General features: G+C 31.6%; 2 protein-coding genes across 2 annotated transcripts in view; both read left to right on the top strand.

Moving 5' to 3' along the window:
* The first annotated feature begins 3,791 nt into the window (after positions 1-3,791).
* The window catches only part of LOC128155769 (uncharacterized), a 28,702-nt gene continuing 5,422 nt past the window's right edge, over positions 3,792-27,071 (top strand). The window contains exons 1-7 of the mRNA XM_052817620.1: positions 3,792-4,727; positions 15,602-15,716; positions 16,455-16,460; positions 18,767-18,869; positions 19,322-19,511; positions 19,636-19,791; positions 26,327-26,382. Of these exons, the coding sequence (XP_052673580.1) occupies positions 3,842-4,727; positions 15,602-15,716; positions 16,455-16,460; positions 18,767-18,869; positions 19,322-19,511; positions 19,636-19,791; positions 26,327-26,382 (1,512 nt within the window). The 5' untranslated portion in view covers positions 3,792-3,841. The remainder of the gene's footprint in view (positions 4,728-15,601; positions 15,717-16,454; positions 16,461-18,766; positions 18,870-19,321; positions 19,512-19,635; positions 19,792-26,326; positions 26,383-27,071) is intronic.
* Positions 9,272-10,954, top strand: LOC128155768 (uncharacterized). Its single transcript, XM_052817619.1, has 2 exons — positions 9,272-9,412; positions 9,705-10,954. The coding sequence occupies exon 2, from the start codon at positions 9,729-9,731 to the stop codon at positions 10,617-10,619; it is 891 nt and encodes a 296-aa protein (XP_052673579.1). The 5' UTR covers positions 9,272-9,412; positions 9,705-9,728; the 3' UTR covers positions 10,620-10,954.

The raw sequence follows: 27,071 nt of genomic DNA, 5'->3' as shown, positions 1-27,071 counted from the left end.
TGTTTTATCAACTTGTTTGTCAGTAGCTTGCTTCGTCTTAGAAACTGTTCATAAGAAGAGCATGTCCTTGCGTATCGAATCAACTGAGAGACAAAACACCATATGCAGGTGATGAAGGTATATTGCTACATAAGTAAGGAAAGTTGACTATAGAAAAACTGAAGTCATCGCGTTTATCATAAAGTTTTGTTGTTAGGTTACCATCAGTGTCTATGTCCAGTAAAATATCCAAATATGAAACAGATGACGCAGACTCAGTGGTATCTTTTATTTCAAGTTCACTGGGATATATCGAGTCGACGTTAGAATGGAAATAACAATTGTTAATTGATAATACGTCTTCGATATACCTGAATGTTGAGTTGAAGGCCACAGCGAGTGATTAATTTTTTTCACGTACAAGTTTTTGAATATAATTTTGCTTCATAAGAATACAAAAATAGATCTACTAACAATGGGTCACAATTGGTACCCATGGGAATTCAAACAGATTGTTTCCAAAAACTACACAGATGTTGTCTATCAGAAACTCAAGCATTTTATTAATGTCAACTTCAGAGTACTTGCGTGTGCAATCAGAATGGTTTTAAACAAAAATATTTTCTAGATTTCCAAGCATTTTTACGACTTCCATTTTAATTGGAAAACAACTGTCGATGATATCAAAAAGCCTAGATTTTAATTTGTCATGGGGAATGTCATGGGGAATGGTTGTATAAAGTGTTGAAATATCGTACGTTTTGATGCTATTGATATTGGTTAGATTTTGTGACCTCAAAGTTTCTAATAATTCTTTAGAGGGTTTTAATATCCACATCTGATTCACACCACTTCTGGAGTATATTGTTGTGCAGTACTCTTGAAGTTTTTCCTTCACTACTGTAAGAATTTTAGTAAGGAGTAAAGAGAGAGGTTTGGTAGAACATTTACTGGAACCTGCTATATATCTCTGTTTGTAAGGACTTTTGTGAAACTTTGGAATCCAGTACAAATAAGGTAAATCAAATTCATTCATTCAAAAATCAAATCCAAAGTATTATTGGGGATATTAAAGATATTCATTACAGATTTATGATTTTGAAGTATTTCCTGCTTGGAAAGGCTGCTATGGGTGTAAGTAGGTATACCATGTGTAGAATCAAATCCTAGTTATTTGAAAATGCAATCAATATAATGTGCCTTACAAACAAAGGCATAGTTGTTACTTGCCTTATCAGCAGGGACCAGTACATACTGATTTGTCTAGTTCTTTTCTCACTTCTGCTTTATTGAAAACAGAAGGATAGATGGTTTTCATGTGACCTCTCAGTCGTTTAATACGAGGTTTTAATATACATCTGATGCTTTTAACCCACTCTGACAAAGTATCCAGTTCTTCTTTTTTAGATTTTGCCCATCGCTTGGCGAAATCTTCAACAGAATTCATGATATGTATAAAATTACGACGACATGTGAAGGATCTAGGCTCCCTACATTTTAGTCCTTTCATAATAAGTAATTTTAGGTCATCGTTGTTAACTAAATTAACATCACCAGTAATGACGTGTCCAGCAGGACTATAGTTGTAGGGCGAAGAAGAATTGGTGATATTGGATATTGCAGTTGAATAGTAGTCTTTACCGATGTGACAAACTCAGAATATGAATGACCGTGAAATTTATGAATATTATTTGATAGAAGAGCCAATGCAGGTAGTTTAAGAGTGTATGTAAAGGAACTTGATGACTTTACAGAATGAAACCACATGAACCAATTGATGCATTCGCTAGTACATTCTAGAGCCAATAAAGACATTGAAAGACTTCACAATAGGCCAATTCCTACATTGAATGACATCACAGTAGGCCAATGCAGGCACTGGATGACATCACAGTAGGCCAACGCAGGCACTGGATGACATCACAGTAGGTCAATGTAGGTATTGGATGGCTTTTCAGTCGTCCAATGCAGACATAACACCACTCTACAATGGTCAAATGCCTGCATCGAGAGACTCTGTAGTCATCCAATGCCTGTACTGAGAGACTCTGTAGTCGTCCAACGCATGCACTGGACGATTCCTTAGTCTTCGCTGTATGCAGGAATTCATTTACTCCAATGAAATCGGACTGCATGTATAGATGACAATGCCCATACCTATTTGAAAATACATCTTGTAATATCTGCATTGCCTCATTGCTGAGTTTTGTAAATTGCTTTAATTAACGCAAAAACACCACCCAAAATTATTAAAGTAAGTGAAGACAAATAAACTATAACTTTAGACTCTTTAAAATTATTAAATAAATCAGAATTCCGGGGGGGGGAGGGATCCGGAATCCGCTTTATTATCCGAATATAACAGAACGTTTTTCTGTCAATCTGCCGATTCCCTGGACGAGCCTCGGTCTATGTTTTCCTTTTATGTATACAACTACGGTTCCAAACCACGTCTAAGACTGCATGATTGACCCAGAAACTCTCAAGTCTTCATCATGACACATTTTGTGTACTTTGTACTCAAACTATTCTGGAATAGTTTTTAAAAAATTTTGACCTCACTATTTTGATTTTATGCAGGTAAAGAATAACACATTACCACTTCAATTATTTCAATGGAAGAATCAACAAATATTTATAATTATGCTGTACTCACTGAAGTGAAACATATATTTGATGTCCATTCAAACAACACATAAGACAAGTTAAAATGGTCTCTGTAAGTAGATAATGTACAGACATGTCTAGTTTCGATTTTATTTCTACGAAAACACAATTTTTGAAAAACGTCGCATTGATTATATGGGTATATATATTGAAAGACAAGATAAACGAACAAGAGAAAATGTAGTTTGAATAAGAGATTGATAAAAGCATGTACCTATTATCAAGAATATCGTTTTTGAAGGCAAAAATAAAATTGTTGAAAATTGCACATATTCACAAATTAAATATAATATATAACGTTACAAATAGTCACAACTTCCCAAACAGTTCACTACCAACAAAAGTATTTATATTTTTACGAAGAAATTTTCCATTTCTATAATTAGCGGTTTTATTTTTGGATATTTCACTAACGTTATCTTATTGATACAAAAAGTCCCAACATCCCAAACACTGAACTACGAATGAAATTCATTATATTTTTAAAAAAGAAAATTTCCACAAATCAGTAATTCTATTTTTGGATCCCATGTAATATGACCGTGTATAAAGAGCCGCCTCCCACCTGATATTGGCATATTCTGACTAAGAATAAGAGAGGTAAGTGCATCACATCAACTCAGTATTTTCTCTATTAGTAGTTGTTTATCATATACATGATTAATATAATATTTAAATTTATATTGTTATCATAATATATTCATACATTATTATGTAAACTTAAAAGTAATATAGATGCTTGGATATTATTTAATTACCTAAAAACTAAATAAGGAGCTGTTTTTATAAACAATGACGTAATACTATTGCAAGAAATCTTACAAAACAAAATAAAAAAGTATTTATTTTTTAATATTTCAATAATATAATCTATGTAAAAGGTGGTCTTTATATAAAAATTGGTTATGTATCGACCATGATATTCACTTCCATGTAAAAACATTGCTTTAGACAAAAAATGTTAAGTTATTGATCCAATCAACTAATTTAAACTTTTTAACCTTCTTTGAAATTATAATAAGGTAAATTCATCACATAAAAAATTAAATCGTTTATTTTAAGATCGTTTTCAGATCGTCTTTTGTTTTTAGAGTATTTTTGGATCAATTTGTTTCTTTCAAAAGTACTAGTATCAAATAATTTCAGACTCAATCAAGGCTGTTTTGTTTGTTTCAGAGTTTATAAAAAAAAAATCATGGGGTACGACACAGACGTTTTAAGAATAGTCAGCATGAACGCCTCAGGCCGGAAGGGGAGAATGTACAATGACTTCCGGAGAGATAATTTACGCAACCTGGTAGAAAACGAGAGACCTGATATCATGTTTCTCCCTGGAGACAGCCCCGGTGAAGACACGTTTACTCAGACCAGCTACCAGCAGCTAATGGACCCGACTAACAACGAAACAGTCCTTTTGTACGACTCCACGCGCCTGAGGATCCGACAACAACCGACAGGTCAACAGTTCAAAATTCCAAACTTCGATGTTGACAAAGTCTTGTCACCTATGGTGGACATTTGTTCACCAGCACCTGCATCCCAAGTAGTAAAACAGTTCATCTGCGTATCATGGCATTGGCAACTGACAGTAGAAAGAGGGACAAAAGTCATCTATGAAAACGGAAAACAGTTCATGATGTTTGCGCAATTCCTGGCTTGGTACACCGGAACTGAAGTTTTGATTGGTGGTGACTTTAATCTACCAATGGACAAGATTAAGGAAATGATCACAGAGCACAACCGAATGGTTCAAGATGGGATTGACAGCATCAAACCATATTTTCAGCAACTTGGTTACATGGACTGCATGACCGAAAACATACACAGACCAGAACGCAGACTTCGCCAGCTGAAATTGCACACCTGTAACAATCAGGAGAAGAACACCGACATCAGCTTCTTCGTGGCGTCCAAAGAAATGCAACTGATGGAAACCAGGCACACCAAGTTAGAAAGCCTGGCCTATCGCTCCGCAGGTCTCCAATTAAACACAAGTACCCGAGTTCCTACCTACTGTCCAGAACCCACCTACACCAAGACCCAGATGTACATCCCATCAAGACCACCCAAACATCACGGGGGTTAAATACGAAGCCAAGTAAAAATACAACGATCCATGAGATTATCAATATCATTTGTTATAAAAATATGTTTTATTAGCAATTTCTCGTTATTTGTTTTATCCTTTCAAAACTTTTCATCTAAGTTATTGTTATGAAATGTTTTTGTTTTGTTGTGAAGTTTTCTTCCTTTTAATAAAAATCATGCAATTTATTTTTCTTTTTTCTGAAATCTTTTACATGACATATCTAGATAACAAACAGAAATATCACCCACACATCTGTGTTGCTTTTTTGTTATCATAGGATGATGTGGTACGTTATATACTCAGTAAATTGAGCATAATCCATTTAAAAACGATAAAACTGTACATGTTTGTATTTTTTTATACCTTTATCCTAATTGGACCCTGTGATAAATTAAGATTGATTTCTTTTTTGGAGGAGGGGTAGATAAATATTTCCTCTAACATTGGCTTTTTCAAAAAAAAATCGTATTTAACACTGGCTCCAAAGTAAAAAAAAAAAGATTTTTTTTTAAAGTTTCGAATTCTCAATTCTGAAATGATTGAATTATTAATTGACTCATACAGTTTTGATGATAATTTTAAGATGGTTCCAAGACAAATTAAGGTTTTTAGAATTCGAAGCGATAGTTTTCTGCCTCCAAGAACGATTGCATTTTTAATATAAGAATACCCCCCGATAATATATCTTTCAATGATAATATATGTAAGAAACATAATTAACCAATTGTTTGCAATATAATAAAATTGGTAACAATGGGTTATTTAATTAGTTTAAACACTTTGTTTTCATAAACTTAAAAGATAAACATTTAGCACCCACACATATAAGAATTCCCTTTACTACTATTTTAGCAACCCAACATCTTTGGTACTGTGGAAATCAACCCATTAAAAAAAGAGAAACACTTTCTAGTACTCACGGTTCAGTCTTTAAAACAGATTCCCTTTTTATCTCTACAAAGTTTTTGTCACAATTAAGAATACGTACATCTTAAGATATTAATGCCAGTTATACGAACCATGGACAATTGCCCATGTTTCAATAATTTTCTTCTGAACAATGACAATAACAAACTGTCAACCATCTGAAAAATCCATAAAACGAAATACAAATTCAAAGCAGATCAACACGGACCTCTAAAAAAATAGAGGTAGGATCAGGTGCCTAGGAGGATTAAGCATCCTCTGCTAACCGGTCACACCCGAAGTGTGCTCTTTTTCGTAATCGGTGAAAACAAAAAAGTCTGTAGACAATTAAGTGATCAATTATGGTCTAACAATTAGTATGAAAAACGTCAGTCAGCATGCGACCCAGTGGAAGATTGTATTTGCTGACAAGGTCGTTGTATCGACCATAGAACTTACGAAAAGATGACTTCAAACGAGACTGTTGATAGTCCTGTTTTATCAACTTGTTTGTCAGTAGCTTGACAATTTTAACTCCATAAATGGCACTCAAATTTTGGTTAACACACGAAACAGCTTGACGGAGCAATGAAATTATAAGAAATGGTACGTTAAATTTGACAATTTCCTTTCAATTCCTATCAATGTTTATTCGTAAACAATTATGATTGTTTAAAGATGTGATATAACTGGTGGAACTTGGGTTGAAAGGTTACATTTGCCTTTTCTTTAGAAACCATGTAATTTTAATGTTCCCATTATCTTCAAACTGATAACATCCATTGTAAAGGACCATCCCCTTTAGAAGCAGGAATCATTCTGTCATATTCATGCGTTAAGTTTGGAGGAGGTATCATAAAACAATACCCATATAAAAAGCTTAAGCATGAACGGCCTTTGATCTTCTTCGTCAAGTATTCTTGTAATTGCAGGTCATACAGCAGTTATTCATCCTCTCAACATCCGAGCAAGAGTAGTGGTGATTCTGATGGGAACCCTAAAGGTCTAGAAATGTTCGGTTCCATGGAAACTGTATCGACAACGACTGATAGTGAGGCATGCACAATGAATCTATCTATCTATCTAAGGCAAGAGTTTTGGCTGGGATGGTGATGTATTGTCTTATCATTTTATTCTGATTAGGAATTTCAATGAAAAAAAAATGAGTCAAATCACATATTTAAAAAAGAGAAAAAATTAAACTCTCTATCAAAGTTAAGATATTGTGAAAACATTTGGAAAGAGTTCCCTTGCCGAATGCAGGGAGACTTCTGTCAGCTCCTGGTGATGGGTAATGGGAGGTTTAAAATAAATACGTGTACTAACCACCTTGTTTTAGTTTATCTATGACAACATATAAGCATTAAAACATATCTTAAAAGTTCACAGATATAGGAAAATTATTTACAATCGGAGTCTAGCACCTTTTCAATATCAGGTCATGCACTCTATTATAATCTTCTTTTGCTAAAACGTTTCATAGTTCTTTTTGAAAGATTTCTGGCAGGGATGTGGTCGTTATTATAATAGTATGTTTTTCTACCCACGAATGACACTTCATTATATGCATATGTGGGTAATGGTACTCAGGTGACCGTTTAGGCCTATTGGTCTCTTGCTAATGTATAGAATTCTGAACCTAATTCCTGATCAAAATTTGGATATCATTTGTCGAGTTATACAAGCAAGATAAATGGCTCTTAATTTATTTGGTATGTCAACAAATTTCATGCCTTGTTTTTGGTGTTATATTAGAAAAAAATCATTTATAATTGTTTTGAGGGTGGGGTGCAGTTAATAAAAATTCCTTTTTGTGATCGGTTCGGCCGATTACTATTGTGTCCATATGAGGCATTAGGCAAATTTTACTATTTGCGCACGCATTTTGCCTTGCACTACTTTATTTGCTATGCAATATCAACCTCATTTAAATCTTGCATTACACGTAGATTACTAAAACGTTTTTTTTTTTATCACAGAAATTAAAATTGCTCAACTCAAACAGAAATAAGGTGTAAAAACATTAATTTCGGTTTTATTTCTACAAAAAAACCATTTTTTTTTTGAAAATTAAATAACATCGTACGTTTCAAGAAGATATATATCTAAACATTTTGATAATATTGATTATTGATTCTTAATAGAAAATAGTAACACGAGAAGCCCGTTGCCTATTCAGAGCTATCAACATGCATGCCAAATCTTTTTAACAACATCATGTATGTTCAATACAAGCCACAAAGCCACCCCGCCCCCCCCCCCCCCCCCCCTAAAAAAAGAAAAAGAAATGTAATTCATAAATAAAAATGAATGTTTAAAAAAAATTATTGCGCTGATGAATGAATATGATTTCAAATAATATTCGAAATGAATATACACGTATTCTGATTTGATGACGGATGAATAGAATAAATTTGACCATAGAAATGCGCATCATGGATATAAATAACTTTGCAATAAGTTAGCCAACTGATTGCAAACTGTTTCAACAAATAACAAGCTATTATAAGTGTAGATCTACCTAAAGATTTGTTTATTTTGGAATCTTCTATGCACTAACAAAAAAAAAGAACAGAGTTTCCCCGGGGAAATCTCCATCTATTAATAGCATTTATGATAGTGCGTTGTATTTATTTTAGATACGTGGACATGCATTGGCCTAATTAATGGACAATGGATAAACATATTTAGATTTGTTTGCTTTCTGAAAGAAAATATGTGTACTTTTACATATAATAAATGCATGCAAAAATTTCTCGTCTTTGCAACAGCTGAATGTCGGAGTGAGAATGGCAATAAGATGTAATGTAATCTCTTATCTAAAAATTTCTTTAAAAAACAATCTAAAACTCATTATTAATAAAGTTTTCAATACCATTTTGTTACGATACATTTCTATTTGTGATAATGGTATAAAGGCTTAAGGCGGCTGGTTTGTCAAAATATTAACCATCAAAAAAAACTTTTGACAAGGTTATTTCAAAACCAAAACTGGTTTTAGTAGGCCTACAGCAGAATGTCTATTATTTTAGCTTTATGATAAAGTTTACAATTGATACGACTTTTCAGCCCTCTTAATAATGGAAGAATTTCAGATATTCTTGTATCAAATTGACAGTCTTTGGAAGTCAGGCATTCCCCAGACACCCTGCAACATTTTCTACATGATCGACCCTCAAACACTTAAATCTGGATCTGTGCCAAAATCTGTTTCCCCCAAAACAAGAATATCTTACCTCATTTAATTTAGTGAGACAAGGAAAATTATATATAAAATTCAGTACTTACTGAATTGAAACATGGTTTCCATTTAAACAACAAAATAGAAACGTTAACATTGTATTGCCACTACATGCAGATAATGCACCTATAGATAAACATAGTTTCGATTTATTTTCTACGAAAAATGCAATTTTTGAAAAACGGCGTATTAATCAGAAGCATTTTGTATAGAAATATATATGAAAAAATAATAAATGAAAATAAGAAAACGTATTGTAAAGATAGTGAAATTATAGAAGCGTACACTTATTGACTTAATTTCAACTACCCAAACATTGAACTTCCAATGAAATTTTCTATATTTTTAATAAAGCCATTTTCCCATATCTATTTATACAAATGAAGTAGTTTTATTTTTAGAGCTTATATTATTTCACCGTGTATAAAAGAGCTCCCTACCCCTGATATTAACACTTTATGGTTTATTTCACCGTGTATAAAAGAGCTCCCTACCCCTGATATTAACACTTGGATTAAAAAATTAGAGAGGTAAGTGCATAAAAGCTACGAAGTATTTAATGAAATTTTTCTGCGTCAGTAATTGTTTCCCCTAAAATAATTTTTACTTTTATTTTACCATGATTAAGAACAGTTAGAATTTTGGAACTGTATGTATTAAAAGAACTAATTCTGAGGAAGCTTTTAAAGATCGTTTCCTCTTGTCTTTAGAATATTTTTCGATCAATCTGTTTTCTTTAAAAGTATCAAATTAATACATTTATCATGTATTTTTATTATAAGGAATAATTTTAGACTTATTCAAGCATTTCTTAAATTTTAGAGTTTAACGGAAAAAAAACCAAACATGGGGTATGACACAGATGTATTAAATATAATCAGCATGAACGCCTCGGGCCGTAAAGGAAGAATGTACAATGACTACAGCAAAGATAAATTACGCAACCTGGTTGAAAACGAGAGGCCCGATATAATGTTTCTCCCTGGAGACAATCCTGGGGACACATTCACTCAGACCAGCTACCAGCAGCTACTGGACCCGACTAACAACGAAACAGTCCTTCTGTACGACTCCACACGCCTGAGGATCCGCCAACAACCAACAGGACCAGATATCAAAATACCAAACTGTGATTTTGACAAAGTCCTCTCACCTATGGTCGATGTTTGTTCACCAGCGCCTGCATCCCAAATCGTTAAACAGTTTATCTGCGTGTCTTGGCATTGGGAATTGACAATGGAAGAAAGAGGTTCACAGGTCATCTATGAAAACGGAAAGCAGTTCATGATGTATGCACAATTCCTAGCTTGGTTTACTGGAACTGAGGTTTTAATTGGAGGGGACTTTAATTTACCGATGGATACGATTATGGGGCTGATAACAGAGCACAATAAAATGGTTGAAGCAGGGATTGATAGCATCAAGCCATTGTTTCAGCAACTTGGTTACATGGATTGCATGACCGAAAACATACACAGACCGGTACGAAGACTTCGACAGCTCAAAGTACACACTTGCAAGTGTCAGGAGAAAATCAGCGACTGCAACTTCTTCGTGGCCTCAAAAGAGATGCAACTGAGGGAAACCAAATATGCCAAATTGGAAAGCTTGACCTATCGATCTGCGGGTCTCCAATTAAAAACGAGCACGAGCACTCCGACTTACCGCCCGGAGCCCACCTACACCAAAACAGAAATGTATATTCCACCCAGACCACCAAAAAATCATGGGGGTTAAGTGCGAAGCAAAAAAGAACGAAAACTATAAGTCTTGTAAATATTTTTATGTAACAGGCTTATACGCACCAATTCAGTGTTTAAAGTTGTTATATAATCAGAGCAGTTTCGTATAGCATATAAGAACAATTAAGTTAACATCCGTGAGATTATCATTAGTATTTTTAGAAAGGATATGAGCTTCATTATAAAACTATTGTTAAATGTTTTTATCTTCTTGAAATGTTTCTCAGTTTCAGTTTTCATCACTTTCATTGTTTCGGATTGTAAAATAATTATTTTTAAACAATGTTTCATGTTTGTCATGATAATTTCTAATAAAAAGTATGAATTTTTTTATTGTGTCTTCTCCTGTTTGTAAAGATCACGATTTCGGTCAATACATGTAATATTTTTCTATTTTTAGTGTTTACAATGCCTTTCAAATGATCAACCAAAATTTCAGTGACAGTTGTAAAGTTATAAGCAAGATACATTACTCAAAAATCTTTGTTATATTAAAAAGGGTTGTACCATATTTTGTTTACTTTGGTTCAATATACCGATAAAGTTCTTTTTCAAAATGATTTTCCAGCATGCTAGTTCGTTTTGAACAAAAATAGATTCTAGTGGGTTTTTTGACATTCTTTTTAAAGTCTTATTTGGAGTTTTCGTTTCGACATTCAAAATATAAACAAAAATATGACCATCCGAAAATTGCTTACCTACAGCAAATTATTGTGAGCTATATACCTCGTGTAAAACTCGACAACCGACACTCAAATTTTGGTGAACTATTTAAAATGCCTCAAAGATGTGTTGTTAACATTAAGATTTAGAAATAAATCTCCAAAATACTAAATCTGGCCATGCCCTATGAAATCCTTCATATCACATATCTAGACAACAAAAAAGAAAACCATCTAGAGACAAAAGAAAAATACCGACACATATGCGTTGCATTTCGGATATCACATGATGATGTGCTATATGGTACTCTAGCTGTATATTGAAAAACAAATGTATTTAAAAATAAAACTCTAGATGTTTCAAATTTTTGATACCTGCATCCTTATTGGGCCCTGTTATATAGAAAGTTAAACATTTTGTGATGGAGAGGTATAGAAATAAAACTTTTATCACGAGCCTTTTTCCTAAAAAATCATATTAAACCAGGATCTAAAACGAATAAAACGAAGAGACTTAATTTTGAAGGTGTCGAATTCAAAATTCTGAAATGATAAGATTATTAATTGTCTCATACAATTTTGTTGACAATTTATCGCATGCTTTAAAACTTTAACTTCCTTCTTAAGAGGACATGAAATTAGACGTTCATGTTCTTTGCATCGAGTCTAGTTCCAATTGAAAAACAATTATGACAGGTGAAGAAATAAAATTAGGAATTTGGAACTCAACGCGATCGTTTTCCGTATTTTTTGCCTCCAATGATGATTGCTTTTTTGAAGAAAAAAACCCAACCAATTACATATATTTGAATGATAACATATTTAAGAAATAAAATCAATCAATGATTGGCATACAGTTACTGACCAAATCAATGATAATGAATAATATATTGGGTCGTGGTTTGCAATATTATGAAAGTGGTAACGATAGGTGACTTAATTTGTTTTAAACATTAGTTGAAAGAAAATTAAAGATAGTTAATTAGCTCGCAGGTTTTTTTTTAAATATAGATGTAAGTACTAGTTTATGATTTTCTCCGAAACAAAAGAACTTTCATCAAAAATTCATTTCCTCTTCAATAGAAGAGAAATATATCCTTCTATCATGCGATTTTCAAAACTTAGCATCTAGCTATTGAAGGAACTTCCCCCTCCCCAGAACTCAGATATTTGGTTAGTCTGACCCACATCACTTTCAAAAACGATTCTACGTGCCTAAAAAGGATGTAAATAAAAATATAGTAAGCAATTCCCATAAGCATTTCCAATTTTACTTTAAAGAGCACACTTCTCCGTCATTTGCTGTTCATATAGAATATGTATATGCTTTGTTTTGGATTTTTTTTTGTCCGTCCTTGTACCTTGATTAAGAACATACCGTTTATCTCCACTTTAATTAGGTTGGTCAACTGATATATTGGGGGAGTAACTACAACATTTTCCTTTTACAACTATATTAGCATCAGCTTTGGTTGTGTGAAACTCCACCGATGGGGTGAAGAAGAAACACCATTTTCTAGTGGCCCCACTTAAATCTTGCAAACAGTTCGTTTTTTATCGCTATCAAGTTTTGCTTTTTCACACTTAAGAATAATAACATCTGATGATATAAATTATTGAAGTAGGAACCATTGAAACATTGCCCATGTTTAAATTAATTTTCTTTAAAACGAATTCCTGATACATTGATAGCTTTGTTGAACGTTTTAACATCACAGCTACACCTTTAATTATTGTTACTTGAATATAGACACATAGAAACAAATTCAAATATTTAAAAATTATTGCGCCAGTGTATCTTCATGTTTCAAAATATCATGCACTTCTTTGCATTTTATTAAATATTTGGATTTATTTAAATCTAATAAAATATTTAAAAAATATACCTGAAGAAATATAAATGTTTATGACATCAAAAGAGATGACTGAAACGTTAGCATGTCCAATTTTTTTTTATTTTATCCTATTTTAGATCAAATTAACGACTGAAAAAGAGATTAAGTGAATAAATTTATTATTTAAAAAATCCACATACCAAGTATCTTCTTAAATTTGTTCATGGCATTGGAGTCGATCAGATTATCTGATCTTAGAATTGTGGCTAAAATGATTTATAATATTAGCAGTAAATAACCCCGTACAATGTTTTGTAGAAAGTAGCAGCAAAAGGGAACAAACCCAAAAAATGCATTTAAAACGTGTGGTCATTACATCTAAATCCTTCATTATTAAATCTCTTTTTCGAAATTTAAAAGAACTAATTTTTATAGAGTTTCTGAAATTTTATGCAAATTGATTTTCCATCAGTAATCAGCCATTACAAATCATTAACATCTGGCAGAAATCTAATTTACGTTATAAATTGTAAAAATTATCATTTTTCTCATTACACTGCAAATGATATACGAATTTCTAAAACGAAGAAAAAATAGTTGATTCTATTATGGCTAAGGTTGATTTCGATTTTCTGGTTTGCTGGTTTCTTAAACAGATTGCATAGTGGCTGAAACATAATCAGAGTTTTCAGTAAAATTCATATAGTAAAAACAAATGTATTATACTTAGAGTCTTTTGACAGTGTATTGGCTACTTTGAATTGGCTGAAGTATTTCTATCAATTTCTGTTTTTTATAGTTAATAACCAAATGATGATAATGCATATTGAAATTATATTATGTAACTTTTCAAATATATGATTAAAGTGAAAACTGTAATTCTCTACCATAAATGATATTCACATCATTTTAATCTGCAAACATTGACTATCCTCAAAATAGACAAAGCAGGAAATGACACACATGGCATAAGGACACTAAAATATTTTTGTCTCATTTCTGTCCATGATTCATATATGTATCTCACGAAACTGTAAATGTTTCACCCAAACAAACTAGAATGAACAGTTAAGGTTGGAAAATATGGAAACTCGGCCTGCAGAGGCTATTTGGATACAGAGAGCGTACGAGGAAGCCAATGAAAGTGCGTATTAAACTTACTCGATATAATTATTATGAAGCTAAGAACTTTTTGTTTGAATTACAATATAAGGCTATAACGCTATTTAGTGCATTTTTACCTCTGTTACATTGAAAAGACCTTTAAGGTCTAACTGAAAAGGAACGTTTTTTGTTAACATCTTCATCAAATTTTCATTCATTATTGTAAATTAAAAATGTTCACTTTTTTATCTTGATCAATTGATACTTTGAAGATATTAAAAGAAAATATCAACAAGGAGATGGAATCTGTTCAGTCTTCATATTGGATACATCGGAGAGCATGACAGGGGAGGGAGTCCGACAAATGAAGACAGCCTTTTTAGATATTTTAAACGGTACAATATCTTCAAGCTAACAGTTCCATTTTTATAGAAATAATTTCCTGATTAGAAAAAAAAAGATATTTCCTGTTCATTTCATGTTGGTGTAATAACCCTTGATAATGATTTACATATTTATACATTAGTTAATAATAACTTTTTTCCAAGAATTAAGTATAAAAAGGTATATTAATTGATATTGTCCTTTTGTTTTTATGTCCGTCTTTCTGATTTTGTTTATTCTGTCTGACCGTACCTCTGTCCTTGTTAAGTCTAAATATATGAAAGAAAAACACAGGAGGCTTAAACTTTACGAAAAGGTTTCTTATGATCCAAGGATTGATCAGGACTTTCGGCTTAGGTTATACAATCAAAGTCAATGTTTTATCATAATGAGCATATATATATATATATATATATATATATATATATATATATATATATATATATATATATATATATATATACCTAATAGTATTTAAAAGAATTTCCAGAAGATATAACTTATTTTTCTTTCTTTATAATTTCATGTTTTGTTTTTAAAAGCTTTGTTTTATCATTTGATGGTGATAATAAAAACTAACTAAACCCACGACAAAATCTTTAATATGATCTTGGCTTTGCATATCATTATTCTTTAGTCACAGAGAAACTCGTCTAAATTAAATAATACGGAGAACAGTTATAGTTGTTTATTCCGAGTTATCGGGAATTGTGCTTTTCTATTCGGTCATAATACAAATGTGAAGGCAGTTTTAAGTTAGAAATTAACTATTGGATACATAAGTAGTTAAAATTAATTTTGTTACACATATTGACTTTTGCCATCACATATTTCTAAATCATTTTATTGATTTTAATACATCACAATCAAAAGAGCGTAAGAAATTAAATACTAGTAGCCTAAATGTACAGGAAAGTTTGTATAATCAAAAGCTATGCAATATTTTGGTACCTTATTATGTCAACAAATAACCTCTTTATATTTCTTTTTAGAATACGAGTCCTTGCATTTAGATGACAACATCGCTGTCATAGGATGTGGAAAAGAAGTGAAATTTCTTCATTATTATTCAAACAATTATTATTCTATCAAGCAATGCATTGGTATGTCATTTAGGTCAAAATTTTATCTGAATATATCTGACTTAATTTTCAATTTTTGATATTTACGATGCGTTCCAAAGTTGTTCCTAATGCTTAATTAAGACAATGTCAATCAAGATACAGCTCACTCCTCTTTGTTATGTAAACAAGGTTCGTGCCTTGCGTTTGTTTACAATGGTTTAACGTTCTGATTCAATAATTGTTTGCCATTTCCTAGTTTGATATGAACAAGAATGAATATTTTCTAGTGTTTGTCACATTCGGTTTTTTTTATATTTTTTATTCAGCACTCCTTTTGTAGACAATAGTTTTCTTAAAATTTAATGAAACGCTTTTCAAATAATTTACAACATGACATGAGGTTTGGTTTCATGACAAAATATTGTGAGCTTTTATTTGTTCCAATTGCAATTGAAGCGAGATACCATTTTACACTTTAGATGGAATGGGAACTTCGTTTTAACTTTTAAAATAATAATACTTGGAATATGATGACATTTTTTTATCAACAGATAAGATCCATTGTGACGGACCATCACCGTTAGAAGCAGGAATCATTTTATCATATTCATGCATTAAGTTTGGAGGAGGTACATGTGCCTGGAAACAATGTCCATAATTAATCATATAAACATTAAATCTAAAATCTGATATCTGTATTTTGGGAATTTATTTTATTTCTACGTATTTTCTACAATTTTTACAAAAAGATTTCTGCATTTCTTTTGCAGCTATGATATAGGTTTACATTGTATTTATTTCTTATATCTTAATTTTTTATATACGTTATGTTCAGATAAATAAGATACATTTTAAAAAAAAAAGACATTAAATTATGCAAAAGTTAGATATAACCTCAAGCAGACTGATGTCTACACACGCGTCGTCTTGTGAGGCAAGTTAAGTTACACATTAATAAATTAATTTCTTAAGCCCATCAAATAAGGTGTTGCAACCAAAAAAAATATCTAGTTGTAAAACATCCTTGTTATTGTAGGACACACGGCAATTATACATCCTCTCCACATTCGAGCAAGAGTCGTGGTGATTTCTGATGGGAACCCCACGGATCTAGAAATGTCCAGTTTCATTGAGACATCAGAGACGACAACTGATACTGGGGCAAGCGCATTGAATAGTTCATAATTCACTGAATTCATCAAATGTATTGTACATTGCAATATTGGTATATGGTACAGGCGAATTTTTGTTACACAATGAATATGCGAATTATTCCAATAGTACCATTGGAATAGGTGGCGTTGCATCAAATTAAAGTATTTCAGATTTAAAACATTTATATTTGTTTTCCCATAATTAAATGCCCATGTCCGTCTGATTAATATAAGGATTCTGCAATATGGTTGACGCTTTGCATACTCATCTTCACATTTCATTATAATTAATACAGAAACAGTAATCTGTAAGATATTAAAATATTTGAAGTAGTTGTCTTTTAGAATTACTTTAAAATAAGAGTGTAGTTACCTTTTGAAATGACATCACATTATCATTTTTGGCCGCATCACCACCAAAATTTTCAAATCACTCAACTTAATCCTCACCCCAAATCCTTAAAAGAAAAGTGCATAGACTTGAGGTAAAGACTCAGACTTGAGGCTGTGTATTGACTTAAGGAAAGTTGGTGACGGCGGGGTCTGGAGAAGACTAAATTAGCTGCGTCAATATTTTTTCAAATATCTGCGGAGGAAAGAAACATAACATTCAAAATTGAAAAACAACAAAACATTGTAAATAAGGGTGCAATGAAAATTTTCAAAGAGTGTTTGAAAAGTGAAAATGAAGAGTTTGATTGTGTAAAATAGGACGAGTTGTAAGGCCTTTTTTTACTTTATCATGGATTTCGGAAGGTCGTCGCTTTGTGTGAATAAATATCTCTCTTGATACCGGTAGACCTGGAAAAACAAAACATTTAATAGGTTTGTTACTGACTAATTACAGAAACAGCCCGCTTTCGCCTCGTCGTCTATGAGATTTATGAACCCGATATATTTCTGTAGTCAGTCAGTAACAAACATTTTAAGTAATAATATCATGCAATTATATTAATTCAATATTAATGTTAAAGACAAACGTTAAGAAAAGAAATATCCATCTTTTGGAGATATACTAATATTTTTGCAATATAATGACAATGTCTTATCACAGACTTTTCATAGACTTCGGCGTATTATTGAAAATCAAGGACAATTAAATCCTTTTACGTTTATTCCTGTTGGTAAAGATCCAAATTATGTGAGTAGCATTTTCTAATAACTCATCTTAATCAAGTTAAAGCTGCATGGTCCTATTTTTTGATATCACAATATGAAATGATTCTCTATACAAACCAATATCTTACATAATTAAAAACTTTCGCAACTTTACACATGCAGAATTAATCTCCCTTCAAAGGTTAGAAATATTCAAAGTAAATAAAAATTATTTCTTTCTGGGCAAAAAAAATGCGTAATGGGAATGTTTAGGAAAGGTAACCGTTTAGTTTCTCCCAAATATTTGGGTTTCTTCAACCCGCATGTCATGCATCGATTGTTAACAACGTTAATACATGTATTTGGTTTGTCAGAACATTACTCCTATTTAATATCTATTAAAAATGCGAGGTCAGGATACAATTATCTTCGCCTCGACGGCGAAATAACGCAATATTTTTGTGTCGTTTGTTTTGTAAATAAAAATTTGTACATCATTTTTCATGACTTAATCGACGAGAAATCTACTGCAATGTCCATTGTCACACGTATACACATACTAAGCATAACCATTGTCTAAAATCGTATATAAATTTGAATAGAATCTATAGCTATTTCTCTTAGAAGCCTTCGTAAGAAGCATAAATACTAATAACTCTATTGATCGCTATTGATTCATTAGTTTGATATAACGTTATAAAGAACATAAAACAGTTTGAAAACTTTTTTGACTTATCCAATATTTGTAGTCAAGATGACGTTTTACTACGCATGTATGGAAGTATAAATCATTAACTCTTTAAAATAATATATAATACACAAAAAAATCATGTATCTCTACGATATTCAAGTGCCTACTAGGAGAACTAGCTTTGGCAGCAAGAGGGGGTCGACTTATTGGTTGGAAGGATGCCCGCCAATACGCAAGATTGTCTCTCTATTTTGTAAGAAATAAATCAAACTTGCCAAAAGAACAGACAATCTTTTTATTTTAAAGATAATTTCTAAAATTATGTACAATGACTGTGTGATAACTTTTAAAACAAAAAAGCTAAAATCTAATTTTGTGTTTTACATTGTATTGTAGAAAGTTGCAGGTAAACTTCTTAGAATGTTTCCCAGTGAGAAAATAACAGAAGCAATTGTGAGACGTGAATGTTCAAGTTATGGCGGGGGAGGGGAAGATATTGTAAGTTTAATCAAACATACCCATTATTATGAACAAAAAATATAAAATATGCAACCATTAATTATTGCTAAGCATAAACACTTTTTTCAATATCATTAACTTCGTTTTAAAAATAGAATTTGCGAAATATTTTACAAATAATAACCCTTTGAACTAATGATTTATGTGAAGAATAGAAATATTTTACCTGATCAATCTTTGTTTCAGAATCAAATACGCGAAATTTTGAATGAAGAAGAAGTATATGGAGATATCGATGACATTTTTTTTGACAGTTTTAAAGAACGATATTTGGATATGCCATGTGCTGGCACAAGAGTAAGAAGAGGTAGACACTGGAATTATGAAAACCAGGATGGCTATGGTGTTGGAACAGTGATAGGACATTGCAAACGAGGTGTATCAATTTATCTCTATGTAATCAATCTTGTTTCACAACTTATTTTATACATCTATATACGCCAACAAGTATTTTTCATATAGAGCTGTCTAAAGATAACCATCGTTTTAAAATATTCTAGTCGGATGGTTATTTGTTGAATGGGACAATGGTAGTCAGTTTTCATATCAGTTTGGATATGATGGAGATCTAGAAGAATATGATATCCAGATGTGTAATGAGCCACGAAATATTCCAGAAAACCAAGAAATAGCGATTGGGTGTCTTGTTCGCAAAGGTAGTGAAGAAATCAGACACAAACTAAGTTTACTTAAAGCAATATGAGCTGCGTTTTTCATGTTGTTTTTTTATACTATAATGTTCTTTTCTACTAAAATGACAAAATTATCATGGTTTTTGAATTTCTGTTAGCCATATTTGTTTTAGAAAAGGCCGTTAAGAAGCCTTAGTTGAAGCTAAATTGAATTATTGTCATCCTGTACAAAAATTGATTTGCTATATATTCCTTAAAAGAGACATATTTCCTTTGACAAAAGTTAATGATGTTTTCAAATCTTATTTATCATGAAAGTTTATGTTATATGCAGACTTATCATACTAGCAGATTTTAACAGCAAAAAAGCTCTAAAAAAATAATTGCATGAGAATATTTAAAAAAATATTTGGTCTTTTCTACAGGACCTCACTGGCAATGGGGTAATCAAAATGGTAGCGAAGACAGTATTGGGACTGTGTACCGGATAAAACCCAGAGGAGAAGTATATGTAAGAAGTCAAAACTGAGTGTAGAACACGCTCATTATTTGTTCAATATAAAAACAATTATTGATGCTCTTTTTACACAAGTTTGAAATAAATAATATCATTATTTGTATTAATTACATTTAACTGCCATGATTAGTTTGATGTGATTGGGCTGCACTTTATGTGGTAAAGCTCCGGTAATATTTAATTGTATCTTCGTCACGAAATCCACCGTTGCTCCGTTAAGTGATATTGCACAAAGACATCTTGGATGTATCAATTTGATACAGCCAACAAATATATCACTACATGTGTCTTTGAATGTGGCGTTATCTCGTCAACTAAGCATTTAATTCTTTTTCTCTTGTATTTTATCTTTATGAGCAGGTGAGATGGCCGAATGGTACAAAAAGTAATTATAGATTCGGATACAAAGATAGATATGATTTAATAATGTGGTAAGGCTATTTGTCAGTAGACAGTAAATATGGTATAATAGTTATTTTTGTTACTTTAAAATTGACAAATGATATTGAATAGTTTTTTTTTGTTTTAACCGCCGATAGTGACCCAAGAGATCCAGAGGTAAAAGCATCTTACAAGTTACAACTTGAAACGTACCTGAAGGAAAAATCCAAAATGTCTGCAAAATAAGAAATGAGTCGTGTTAATAATACAGTCTACTTGGTGGTCATTAAAAATGATACCGCTAAATTGAATTTGAAAATGTGATGTAAATCATTTAAGTTCTATGGTTGATACAACGACCTTGTCAGCAAATACAATCTTCCACTGGGTCGCATGCTTACTGACGTTTTTCATACTAATTGCTAAATCCATAATTAATCACCCAATTGTCTACGGACTTTTCGGGGGGGGGGGGGTTCCCGATTACGAAAAAGAGCACATTCTCACTCCTCCTAGATACCTGATCCTACCTCTATCTATTTGGAGGTCCGTGTTGATCTGCTTTGAATTTGTATTTCGTTTTATGGATTTTTGAGATGGTTGACGGTTTGTTTTTGTCATTTATCATTAAGAACAATATAAGAGAATTGCTTAAAATGAATTTGATATCAAATTGACTAGTGCTGTAAGTTTCTCGATTTGTAAGTTTAAGCACATTGTGTCAACTGTTGATTGCCTATTAAATTTGAACTTTAAGGAAAGTGTACACGTATATTTATGTGAACTCGTGTTAATGTAAACTCGTATGTTATGTGAGACATCTTTAAAAATGTTCAGTATGCACAGCTGCTTATGTTTTAGTTTTATTGAAATTTATTTACATAGAATATTGAATGATTTTAAAAGGGATAGTTCAACCAATGAAAAATCTGAAACATCTAATATTGTCGTCTGAAAAAATCTAAAAAAAAAAACCCAAAAAACCCTTCGACTTCGGGCAGGATTGAACAATTTAATTTGGCGTAAACACAATATGAACGATTTAATTATAGCTGTTTCCTTTTTAGATAACAATGTTAACGAAAGTATTCCCAATCTTTAACAAAAATTTTTTTGTCTGTTGTCATTTTTAAATTGAGAAGCAGTATTTATTTAAACAATAAATCTTTCTTTAGTTTTGTATTTTTTCGGCAATAATAGCTACCTGCAAGAATCAAAGAGATAAAATTATTTTTATATACATTTTTCGTTTGATAAATTATTTAATTTATAATAAAATTTTCATGAAAGTAACTAAATTATTGGTGATAATCAATAATGTACATCAGTACGTTATATAAAAGAAACAGACAAATCGTCATATATGGAAATTTGAGTCTGACACCATCATGATTATTCCATGCAGTCCGTAATTTTTGTAAAAATGCTCAAGGTTTCGACAAACCGATTAACTGCTTAGAACTGGATCGTGCAGATTTCAGCACTGTCATTATCTCTAGCGATGTGAATTACAATCGGTTTGCTTAAGAAATAGATAGGAAACTTGTAAAATAATATAACTATTTTTAACGTAAATAAGCCTTGTGTAATTGTTTTGTTTACCTTTAGATTACTAAATAAATTTGTAGTTATCGATGGCTTGCAAATAGTATTATTTTAATTAAAACTATTTTTTTTACCAACTTGAATATACAGACCATGTTATCAAAATCATGGCACAATACTTGTCTGTGCAATTTTTTTAATGTTAAATCGACAACTGATAATAAAGATATAGTGACCCATTCAAATGTCTTAAGCAAAGCATTGGCAGCAATTAATTTGAAAAACAATAGAACACATTTTCAGCTTAAATTGTGACAATACATTTTTATTATTCTGGTTCAAATATATTTGAAAACGTAATATTGTTGATTTAGGTTATCACTGAAACCAATTGAAATCAAGAAACAGCAGATTCTAATAATTCCTTGATAAAGGCATTATATTTTGTGCAGGCTCGTTGTTGCTTTGTATGGGCATTTTATCAAAATATTCCGAGTAGAATACTTCACATAATGCTCTTATTTTATCATTTTCAAGTCATTATTAGACGGAGGCTGTATAACAGCCTCCATATACAGCAAAACTCGTTTATAACGAATTTCAAGGGACCATAGAAAAAACTTCGTTATAGCCTTAATTCGCAATACGTTTATAACGAATTCGTAAAAACTATTATAGCGAATGCGTTATAAAATAATTAAGGGTTTTAACGGCTAACAGTTTTCTAAGCTATCGTAAATTATAAAATTAGTTTTACCGTAATTTACAAAAAATGTAAATATAACCATTTCATTTCAATTTTTTAAAAAAAATCCGTATACTATTTGAATATTCGTATTTAATATATGCATCTTAAATTTGCATGTTTCTTCAATGAAATGGAAGAAATTCATTATAAAAATGATATAAATACGTTAAAATTTTGCCAGCGGGGGTCTTAAAATTACTTCGTTATAGCCGTAAATTCGTTATAGCCGTGTTCGTTATATACAACAATTTTCTTTAGGTTTATATAAGAAATTTACCGGGACACGAATAATAATTCATTATTAGGCGTAAATTCGCTATATCCGTGTTCGTTATATCCGAGTTTTGCTGTATTGTGATTGTCTTGCCCGTGACGTCAAATAATGAGGATTCCTTAAGCACCATCTAGCGGTGGACGATATAATGAATAATTATGAGATTCAATGAATGTTTTTACAAGCCGATAAGAGCATCGCGCGTGAAAAAAATAGATAGAATTGACAAAAATCGTTTATATGATGCAAACAATAGCCATAGAGGGAGAGAGAGATTTCTGCTAAGAAAAAAGAAGTATACGAATTAAACTTCACAAACACAGTACTGTGGTTTCATTAATATTCAAGGGTATCAATTTTCGTGGATAAAGTGAAAGTCTCATGTTCAAGGATACGTAAATTCGTGGCCAATGATCCTTTCAATACAAATTCATAGTAGAAACTGCGCTTCAATGAACATTTAATTTCATGGATAAACTTAAAAACGAAATCCACAAAAATTGGTATTCAACGAATATTGATGAAACCACAGTATATCAATCTTTAAATCAAACAGCACAAACCGTGTAGAATACTTCATTGTTAAGCATGCTGCCTTTCTCTTTTCTTGAAATCAAACCTCACAAACAGTGTAAAATACTTTTTTGTTAGGTATACTTCTTTGATCTCCTTACTTGAAATGAAAACTATAAGAACGAAACATGTTCCCTTATCTTGGAAGGAACACGTGGTGTACATCGCGCGTTGATTTGATTAACAGGGGTAACACGTGGACTCGGACTGAAACTGCATGCTGGATTCAATCACAATGTACTATATTCTTTTGTGGATACTAATTTTATGAATATACATATGTTTAATATTTGTATATTTCAAATGAATGAACGCAATATTACGCCTAAAACTCTCTCTCTCTCTCTCTCTCTCTCTCTCTCTCTCTCTCTCTCATAACGATCATAATAAGATAATATCTGGATCGACGACACTCATTAATCAAGAAACCCCTTCTGTAAGATAGAAAGGGGGGAGGGGTTGTACCGTTAGACGAAGTAGTTTGCAATTTAGACGTTATCTTTTGTCTTGTACAGATTTGAAAACCTCTAGGACATGTCGTTTTCTACCTTTGGTTTGCAAATCACTAAACACAGGAAATAATATCGACTTAAACTAAATATACACACGAACAGATGTACAGTTTCCCATGTTGTTTTGTGATGCAAAATAATTTCCTCCTTCTTTTTTGTAAATAATAAGCACCTTTAAGTAGTAATATAACAATCTTATAAGGTTAAAATAAGAGAACATTGTAAGAGATTATTTTAATATTATCTACCTGACTCTGATGTCAACCTGAAAAATATCCTTGCGACCTCAAATTGCCATAATACTAAACCGCGTCGGGAGTATTCTAACATGATAAGCGGTAAGCGCGCCGTTTTTTCATTAAATAAAAAAAATCATATATTGTCATTAATTTAATTTCCTCCGAAATTATGCCTCCGCCTATCAGTACTTTTAGTACTTTGATTTAATATATTTATTGATAAGGTGTTTCTCCAACCATAATGTTTAATCTATCACTTTATTGTGAAGTTCTTTTTTTTTTAACTACATGTATGTAAAACTTACAATAAAAATTTGACACAAATGCCTGACCAACTTGTTTCTTTTTTAATGAAATAACAAGTCTTGAAACCCACTCGAGAATCCCCAATACAAATAATAATAACTCTATTATCAAGTGTTATATTTAAACATCAAATGTAAAAGATACTGTGTCACGTATGATAAATTCCGTAAAAATACGTTTTCTGCAAGAAGCTCAAATTATTGCAGAGAGTATATGTTCCAGTATTCACTCGAATCCAAATATTGTTGATTGACATTCTTCTAAAAGTGTGACTATTCAAAACATATAAAATTTAAATGAAATTTACCTTCAGCTGTTAATATTTAAATCATTTTTAAAAATTTTAATGTTTTTACTTTCCTCAAGTTTAGCTAAGCAGGAAATTTGAATACAAATCCCAATATAGCATACGGACATAGAGATTTATTTATTTCATTTATCTGAAAAACATACTCCTTGATAAATCTGAAATTTTTTCAAAATTCTACTTAACCGTTTAAAAGATTCGAATTATGGAAACTCGCCTGGCAGAGGCTGTTTGGATAAAGAGAGCTCATGAGGAAGCAATTGAAAGTATGTATGGGATATGCATATTATTCGTCAAGTTCATAAAGTTTAAAATCATTCACTGGGAGAATTTTTTGCAAGTTGGTGCTTTTCAGTTACAGAAATATTCTTTAAATTTCTTCAAAAAGGCTAAATAACGTAGTATCATTGTTAATTCTACTCTCAGTTAGCTTTCAATCACCCTTTAGACGATCATTATTGTCATTATAATTTGATTTCCTCTAAACGTTTGGTTGAACCATTATTTAAAAGATATTCAGAGAAAACGTCAACATGGAAAAGGAATCTGTTCCGTTTTTATACTGGATACATCAGAAAGCATGGCGGGAGAGGGAGGTCGACAGATGAAAATGGCCATGTCAGCTATCTTAAACGGTAAACTATCCTTTTGGCTCAAACTTTTCCTGGTTTTTCAATATAAAACATACATAATTTCCGTCCATGTTGAATATAATTTACATGTCACTACATTAGTTCATGATATCAAAACTCCTAGAAAACATAGTTTCGCAGAATGAAATTTCTTATCTATTTAAAATCTCTCTACATTTACAAATAGTCTTCCCTTATCTGAATGTTCCACATTTGTGTTTAGTCATTATAATTTCCTAAAAATTTAGAATTCATTTTAGGTATAGCCTTTTTGTAATTGTTTAGATAATTTAGATGAACATATTCATCTACTCGGAGCGTAAAATAAATATTTGTTGTTTATATTCCTAATTGACACATCTTGTTATTTGCTTGCTCATTTTTACATAATTTATATTTTGTTAGAGTTCAATCAACAGCAGGGCACACAAACACCGATTAATTTAAATGACAAACAGCTTTGCAACTTACTTTTATGCACCTCATAAACAACATAAACATAAACAAATATATTTTATTCTTCAGAATACGAATCTTTGCATTTGGATGAAAACGTCGCTGTCATAGGATGTGGAAAGGAAGTGAAATTTCTTCATTATTTTTCACACAATTATTATTCTATCAAAAAATGCCTTGGTAAGTAAACGCTATTAAGTCGCCATTCCTTAACATAACATTAAATTGTTATTATATTCTACGTAGAATTTAGTACTGGATGATAACTTTTACCATCGCTTCAAATTTATGACCTTCATCTAAATTTGTTTCTTTTACCTCAAATAGATAACATCGAATATGAAGGACCATCGCCTTTAGAAGCAGGAATCATTTTATCATATGCATGCATAAAATTTGGAGGAGGTATTGAATAAAAAAAACAACAGCCTGATTGAAATATATTTGTACACAATATCGCACTGTATTTCTTTGTAAAATATTCCTATCATCGTAGGACATACGGCATTTATAGATCCTCTCTATATCCGAGGCAGAGTCGTGGTGATTTCTGACGGGAACCCTACAAATCTAGATATGTCAAGTCCTATTGAAACTTTAGAGACAACAAAAGATACTGAGGCATGCGCTTCAAGAGTATTTTCTAATTCATCAATAGAGATCAAAATAAGTATTTTTACTTTAAAAATAACCAAGATGGTTAGAAAAAAAAGATGAAATATTGCAAAATTAAAACTGCAAAGCGAGATTAATTGTGACCTGCATTGATTTTTTAAAACAAACTTTATAAACTAAAATTCATTACAGTAAGTGT

This window comes from Crassostrea angulata, chromosome 7 (assembly GCF_025612915.1).
Source record: "Crassostrea angulata isolate pt1a10 chromosome 7, ASM2561291v2, whole genome shotgun sequence".
NCBI classification, from domain to species: Eukaryota; Metazoa; Mollusca; class Bivalvia; order Ostreida; family Ostreidae; genus Magallana; species Magallana angulata.
Note: the sequence above shows the minus strand (reverse complement) of the source record. Positions and strands in the feature narration are given on the sequence as shown.

Coding starts and splice junctions, on each gene's coding strand:
- LOC128155768 (XM_052817619.1), top strand. CDS start 9,729: ATGGGGTATGACACAGATGTATTAAATATAATCAGCATGAACGCCTCG.